Source organism: Hippocampus comes, unplaced genomic scaffold (genome assembly GCF_001891065.2).
Source record: "Hippocampus comes isolate QL1 unplaced genomic scaffold, H_comes_QL1_v1.1 scaffold7, whole genome shotgun sequence".
NCBI classification, from domain to species: domain Eukaryota; kingdom Metazoa; phylum Chordata; class Actinopteri; order Syngnathiformes; family Syngnathidae; genus Hippocampus; species Hippocampus comes.
The window spans coordinates 676,655-684,421 of NW_017842060.1; the positions used below are offsets into that span (position 1 = coordinate 676,655).

At 47.4% G+C, this 7,767-nt stretch overlaps 1 protein-coding gene across 4 annotated transcripts in view; it reads right to left on the reverse strand.

The window, feature by feature from the left end:
- Positions 1 to 5,081: 5,081 nt before the first annotated feature.
- The window catches only part of mgat3b (beta-1,4-mannosyl-glycoprotein 4-beta-N-acetylglucosaminyltransferase b), a 25,798-nt gene continuing 23,112 nt past the window's right edge, over positions 5,082 to 7,767 (reverse strand). For 3 of the 4 annotated variants that reach the window (XM_019862216.1, XM_019862215.1, XM_019862213.1), the window contains exons 3-6: positions 7,667 to 7,767; positions 6,827 to 7,443; positions 6,194 to 6,476; positions 5,083 to 5,692 (exon numbers count right to left, since the gene is read on the reverse strand). In XM_019862216.1, coding sequence (XP_019717775.1) covers positions 5,210 to 5,692; positions 6,194 to 6,476; positions 6,827 to 7,443; positions 7,667 to 7,767 — 1,484 coding nt within the window. In that variant the 3' untranslated portion in view covers positions 5,083 to 5,209. Of the gene's footprint in view, positions 5,693 to 6,193; positions 6,477 to 6,826; positions 7,444 to 7,666 lie in introns of all 4 variants that reach the window. The other variant, XM_019862214.1, reaches the window with a different exon arrangement.

Here is a 7,767-nt window from a genome sequence, read left to right on the forward strand (position 1 = left end):
TTTTCTATCTCCACTTGAGAACGCTTACCAGTACTGTGGGTGTATACCTGGCATGCCTTAGTGTGTCGACAACCTGGTGTGGTTGCGCTATCACCCAGATTAGTTTCTTTAATTTTTTTTTTTTTTTAATGTCAGGTGAAATTGATGTAGAATTACCATTGACTTTATTTTCTATCTCCACTTGAGAACGCTTATTGGTGCTGTTCTGAGAGTTCTTGTTATTCCTTGGTGAATCTTTACCCAACAGCCAAGAAATTACTTATTTTATACTTTTATTAATTTCTTTTAACCGAAATAAATGACGTTTATGCATGCGTGGTGGATCTTTTATTTTGAAGGATGCCAACGCCGCTCGCTGGCGACAGATTACCGTAATGCACAGTATTGACAATCGCAGTGCCGGCTCACTTGACTTCGATTTTGCGAGTGCGTGCTGGCTTGACCGCAGTTCTTTAGTCCTGGGAACAAGTCGCGGATTGCATTTAATTGATCCTGACAGGTAAACAAAGGATTAGAAAACAGTGAGCACCACTGACGTCATGAAAAACATCAGGAAGAACACACTTGCGATGTCAAACTTATTTGCGATCACTGGACACAACCACTCCAAAGTGGAACCAAATGATGAGTTCAAATTTTTTTGTCATTCTTCTTGTGAAAAAAAACCCCCAAAACTCCAAGTATATTTGGAACATTGTCTCATCACACCATACAAACAAATGGCATCCTTTTGGAAAGGATTGGACCCCCGATAGGTGGTCAACGAGTAGTAAGCATTCAAACAACAAAGAAAACAATCATACTCTTCGTTCTTAGTGACAAAAAGTTAGTGATTTGTTTTTCATTAAAAAATTATCTATCTTGTAACTTTCAAGTGTGGTTGCAGTTTTAAGTACTCAATTCAACTCAACTTCTTTTCCAGACCACAAACATTTATTCTTTTTCATTGATTGATGGTTAGAACTTCTTCAATAGTGTCCCAATGTTTTGATCACGTGGCGTCATATTTTGAAACGTCAGGGAACCCCGCCTCCTCCAAATGGTCTTCCGCGTGCATTCCGTCAGCGTGGCATCACTCCAAAACGACTTTTGTTTTCATACTCTGACCGCTAGATGGTGTAAGAAATCACCTTGTGCGATAATTACGACATGGGAGACTCGTTGTACAAGCCTTCAAAATTTCTCTCTCTCTCTCTCTCTCTCTCTCTCTCTCTCTCTCTATATATATATATCTCCTATCCTTCGTTAATATCCTGTAAATAATCTGTTTTGTCCGATTTTTATCAAAGTTGCATTTTTCGACATTTTTTGGGACTTTTATGCATTACAAATCGTACCTCTCTTCGTTCTTGTATTCCTCACTAAAATACCCAATTTTTAATATGGAAAAAAAGTGTACCAAAAATTAACCCCGCGCCACAAAAACCTTCACACATCGTCACAGCACAGCTGAAATTTTGAAATTAATTTATTATATCTTTTCCACAGAACATTTGTGGTTGTTGATGGTTAACATACATCCAGTCATTTGAATAAACACCAGAGTTCACTTCCAAATGTTCTTTTTCTTCGTCTTGTTTTCCATCATCAAAAAAGCGTCTTTTATTATTTTGATTGAAAGTATCACCCCCAGGTTCTTTTTTTGGGGGGGGGTGCCTTCTACCTCCCACGGTTCCTCCTCTTGGAACACTGAGCCACTGGACCACACACACACACACACACACACACACACACACACACACACACACACACACACGTGCACGTTCCACCAAGATCAACAAGACAAAAAAAGATATAAATCAATAAAACTATGTGAGATTGAAGAATCAGTGCAGGGACGGAGGGGGTCGCAATTGTCGTAAAAAGAAAAAAATCATGTCTTCCTGCATGTGCTTTCAAAATAAAGCTGTCAGTATGTGGAGCTTTTCATAAGACAGAAACAAACTATAGCCCCTTTCACACAGTTCACCAAAAACTCCCACAGCGGAAACTTTGACACAAAACCAAGCAATACTGAATGTGTCATAAATATTTCATGTCCAGTCAGTGTGAAATGAGCTTTTGATACACATTTGAACCAGAGAGACTGCAAAGTGACCACTTGACGGCTGTAAGCTTCCACAATACGTCTCCATATGCCTTTCACGCAGCACTCAGCAAAGGCGGATTTTGATGCAACTGTCTGCGCTTTCACACAATGACACCGCGTCACGCAATCGGGGAGTTGAATTTGATTCTTTTACACTTCACGCGCACACACACACGCACGCACGCACGCACGCACGCACGCACGCACGCACGCACACACACACACACACACACACACACACACACACACACACACACACACACACACACACACCAAACCAGGAAGAAGCATTATGCCCCAGAAGCCATTCCATTTGTGACTCGGGCTTGAACGAGTACTGAAAGGGGCTACTGAGTGTGTTTTTGTGTGTGTGTGTGTGTGTGTGTGTGTGTGTGTGTGTTGTGTCAATGCTATCACACTTTGGCTTCAACAGAAAATGGGGGGGGGGGGAATGACATAATTTCAAACATTTTGTAACAAAAAACAGGATAAAAAAATAAAAAAATAAAGCCCAATAACCCTGTTAACAACCCAATGTTAATAACCGATCAATGACAACACAAATCAATAAGGTGCTTTCACGCTGCTAAACGCATCAGAAAACAACACGAGCGCTGCGCACTGCTTCGGAGACGACCAATCACAGCAAGGGACGCGGGAAAAGGAGGCGTCACTCCGGACACAACAACAACAACAACAACAAAGAAAAAAAGACCACAGACAGAAAGCCTCAGTGATTGGTTCCACCAACTTGATGGCCTTGGAGGAAGTAAAAGACGCCCGAGGCACGTCTGTTTGAACAGTAGGCTCACACACAAGCACGCCTCAAAAACATTAAATAGCAAGCTGCCAAATCGATGTGATTTCAACAAAATTGAAAAAGAAACGCACGCACGCACTCTTGTTTTCCATCCCAAGGGGACATTTGATCAAAACAAGGCAGAAAAAGTGCAACCAAAATCAATGATTGCGTGGAACTTCCTCCTTCCGGCGAGCCCCGCCCCTTTCCTCCCATTTAAGCGACCACGCCCCCTTAGGAAGGAAAAAAAAAAGTCACTCAATGCGGTCGATGAATGAATTCGTTTTGCGGTGAAAATCTTGATTGTTTTTATTGACGGTGAACTGGAGGGAGAGCGCCAGAGAATTGCCTGTTTATACATTCGTGCGCGCGCACACACAAAATGATCCGATTTCACTTAAACCATTTATTTCCAAGAAACAATGACTTCTTTGTTCCGCTCTTCAGGCCGGTGACGGATGCTGACAGGCGGGACGATAAAATGCTCCTCCACTCGGTGGGAGAGCAACGGAATAATTCAGCAAAGAAATGGTCAACCGGAAGTCTTTTTAATTGGGCCAATCAGAAGCCGGAAGAAAGCCAGACGTGGAAAAGACGCAAGAGCGACAGTGGCAAACGGTTGAACGCGTGGAGCGAAACAAACAAACAAAACAAAACAAACAATCGTCATTGTGACTCGAGCGCCTCGTCGACTTCGCTGTTGGGCAGCCCAAATAAAAACCGTCAAAGGGAGAGCCAAACGACATCCACAAAGGATTCAAAGTTTTTTTGCTTTGGCTTTTTGCACTTCAAAGTTTTATGGCAGTCCAATAAATGAGCATATGAAAGAAAGATGCTTTGAATTGCCATCGCCGCAGCAGCAGCAGGTTAAAAAATGACGTACGCCATCATGCCGCGAGGCAAACGAGACTTTGATATTAGTTGAAATTTTGTTTTGACCACTGGGATTCATTTTTATTCGAATTAGATTGTGAATTTGGTGATACAATCATAAACATTTTGTGATTGCAACAATTAAATTTGTGTTTTCATAATCACATAAATGTGATGTTGAAAAAAAGAAAGCGTTATTATTTATTTATTTTTTTTAGATTTAATTTGTAATTTTGGAACTGGATTTTAGATTTAATATTTGTATCGACATACCAAAAAACAATGAAAAAGTGACAAAGGCTTCCTGACACTGACTGCTTGCTATTTTTAAATCATAAATGTCAAGTTAAGTCTTTTATCGAATGAAATCAATCAAGTTTTGTCTTCAATGTGAAAGTTTGGACTGAAGAAAAAGGCTCTCAGAAACCATGTAACTAATTTCATACATTTTCTGAACATTTTTTAAGGATTCCAATTAAAAAAAATGTTTTTCAGCATTTGAATTCAAATTTTAAACTGTAAACATGAATAAAAATGACATTTAAAAAAGTAATTAAATAAAAGAACCACATTTAGATTGAAAACATTTGTGAGTTTCAAAAATATTTGTCGACAATTCCATCATTTGTAAACCTCATCTTAATGTGAACTCAACCTCGACAGTTCGATGGAATTTCAAACGAATGGAAGAAAAATCCTTCAAAACCAAACGGAAGCCGTTGCCGATGGCAACATTTCCTCAGAGGCTAAAGTGGATGACAACGCGGCGTCGGCATGCTGGGAATTCGTGGTGGGGACGGTTGCCGCGGCGACGGCGGGCGGTCAGCGGGGTCACCGCCACATGTGCGGCGCCAAACGCGCAGCTGTCGAAGCGTGATTGCAGCTTGCGCGGCCCCCGAGGTCTGATTTATTGCTGTGATTGGGTTGCGATGTCCTTCGGTGAGTTTTGCGTGTCCGCCAGTGTGTGTGTGTACGCTCTTTCCTGTGACTAAGAAGACACACAAGTTGAACTCGAATGACTAATTTTGCTGCGAGGAGACATGATTTGATCGAAACAAAACGGGCACACGCACACAAAAGTAACTGCCCACTCATCTTGCCATTACTTTTTGTTTCCAAGGAGTCAAAAGTTACCTTGCCTGTACACGGACTCTCTTTTTTTGTCAAGATTCACAGCTGATTGGCACACGCTGTACACACCTGCAATTTTTAGAGAGGGGGGCGGGGACGAAAATCACCGCAAAACCTGTGTTGAACACAGACAAGCACGCACGCGCACACTCATGACTCAGAGCCAATTAGTACACGCCCCCCCCCCCAAACTACTGAAAAAAAAACCCCACCCGCCCCCACACACACACGCACTGGCAATCCACAAGTGGGAACGTGACAAGAAGACACGAACTTAAAATACTCGGCACATCCAGTGGTTTGCGTCCGATCCGGTCTCAGCGCCGTCCGGCGTACGGGTTCTCCAGGAGGTAGCGGTATCGCTGGTAGTGGTCCAGCATGTACTTGGGGGCGTACATGTGCTCCTTGGGGTCCACGGGCGGGTACTCCTGCAAGGAGCCGTCGAACCAGCCGCCCGTGCGGATCAGCTGGCGAATGTAGCCCAGGTCGCGTTTGTCCTCGTAGTCGCCCCAGCGCGGGAAGTCGCCGTTCTGGGCCGACACCAGCTTGAAGAGGATGCCCTCGGGCGAGAAGCACCAGGAGCAGTGCCAGCCGGCAAAGTGGAAGGGGCTGCCCAGGGACCACTGCACCAGGATGTGGCCCGTGTCGTTCTCGTACTTGCGGAAGGCCGGCATGGTGTAGTACTCGCGGCGGCGCAGCTTGATGCCGTCGCCGTCGTAGACGGCGCGCAGCATGCCCGTCGTGCAGCCCGACACCACCTCCAGGGAGCCCAGCTGCTTCCAGAAGAAGCCGTACAGAGACTGCCCAAAACGCACGCACAGGCACAAACACGCGCGCCGTCAGCCGTCCACCAATTTAGCAAACAATTTTGTCCGCAAACGAAATGTGGAAATTAGGATTATTTTTTAAAATTATTTTGTCTCATTAAAAAAAAAAAAATACTTGAAAATGCTTGATTTTAGGTGTTGCTGCTGAGGATAGCCCACACATATTTTGCATGTGGCATGTTCAAATATCTGGTGCAACGAGAGAGGGCTCTGTCCACGTTCGTGTATGGGTTGTTTATAACAGCCCTCCAATATGGCCGCCGGTCGTGCATTGTGGGTAATTGCTCAAAGGACGGAGCCCTCTATTGATGAATTATGTTTAGCATTGTTTGTTAGCACTAAGCTAAGATCTCCTTTACATTAAAGGGAAATTATGTGGTGGGTTGAAAAGCAGAATGTGTCATTTTGACCTTTTTAAAGAAAAAAAAAAAGGTCGATTCCCCAGCGGCGCTGCAACATCAAAGACACGCTCACCTTGCGCATGTGAATGGCGAAGGGCTCAGTCCAGCCGTCAAACAATTTGAGGAAGAGGAGGCCCTCGCGAGCCGGGATCTCGTCGGCGTCGTTGATGACGAAGACGTCGTCCGGCCGGCCGCCCTCCACCCGCGACATGCCGTTGCGCGTCAGGAAGGTGCGAAGGTAGTCGTCGGCGATCCAGCCGTCCTGCCGCCCGCCCTCGGGGAAATGGTCCAGGAACACGTACAGGATCTTGTGGCGCACGTAGTCATAAGTTCCGTTCAGGAGCAGACGCAGAAAACTGCAACGCACACGCACACGCACAAAATGGAGTCCCCAGTCAGCAAAGTGCAGACCGCATTTCCAGGAATTACGAGCGCTTGCTACCGATCGAAAAATGCTCACGAGCCTTTCAGTGCCCCAGAACCGAACGCAAGACAACAAGCTGCCGTGGCCCAAACTTGCAACGGTGCCAGAAAAAAAAAAAACCCGGATCAGACTTCAACCGAGACAGGCCCCATTTGGACAGCGCCGAGCCGGTTCCGAGAAGTAACGAGCCCGACACCAGCCGCTTTGACGTCCACCTCAGCCGTCACTCATGACTCGGAGCGAGTTACGTCAGTCGGCCCCGCAAGCGAGGCAGGCGGTCACCTGAGAGGTCTTTTTTCCCCGTAGGCGGTGAAGTTGGACTCGCAAACGAGGAAGAGGTCCACGGCCTGCGCCAGCTCGTGAAAGCGGACGTGCAGCAGGTCAAACTCGTGGTTGACGTTGATGGCGTTGATGACGCGGCGGGGCGTCTCTCGGGGCGTCAGCCGCTCCTTGGTGGGCAGGTTGGAGTGGTACACCATGGTGGGCACCCCGCAGTAGGGGCCGTGCCAGCCGGGCCGGCACACGCACTTCACCAGCCGCCGCCCGCCCCTCGTCACCCTGGTCTTGGACTTGGGCGTGACGAAGGCCCGCCGCTGCTGGACTTGCAGAGGTTTTCGATACCCGCCGGTGGCGGCGGCGGGGCGTCCGCCTTCGCCGGCGCCGCCCGCTTTGCCACCGTTCTCCTTGGGGGCGGCCACCTCAGTGCCCTGCCGGAAGCACAGCGCCCCGGCTCGGGTTCGAGTAAAGTACGGCGTCTCGTCGTCCTGCAGCTGGTAAGTACGGGTGTGCAGGTCCCCCATGGATTCCGACGAGGCGGTCGTCGGTCCGGCTTCGAGGACCACCGCCGGATGGGGCGGGTGAGTGGGTTCGCGCGGGGGAAGGCGCTCTTCCTCTTGCTGCTGTATCGGGAAAACAAAAAACATTTGGTTGACAAACACAATAAATCTTCAAACAATTGTGACAAACAGTTGGGCCCAAATAACCTCACTCGGGTCAAAAAGGGACCGACCGACCCACAACAGAATCCAATTTTTGTGGTCTTTTGGGTCAGTCCCTTTTTCATTTTGTCGCCCCCACTGTTTTCAGAGTGCAATGCTGCTGCCGTGGTTTGTTTCACCGTACCGGGCTCGGAAGGTCCCCCCTCGGGTTCTCGCCGGGTTTCTCCCAAGGGCGAGGAGGCGCCGGCACCTCCCCGATCCTCATCGGCAGTCCCGCGCCGCCCG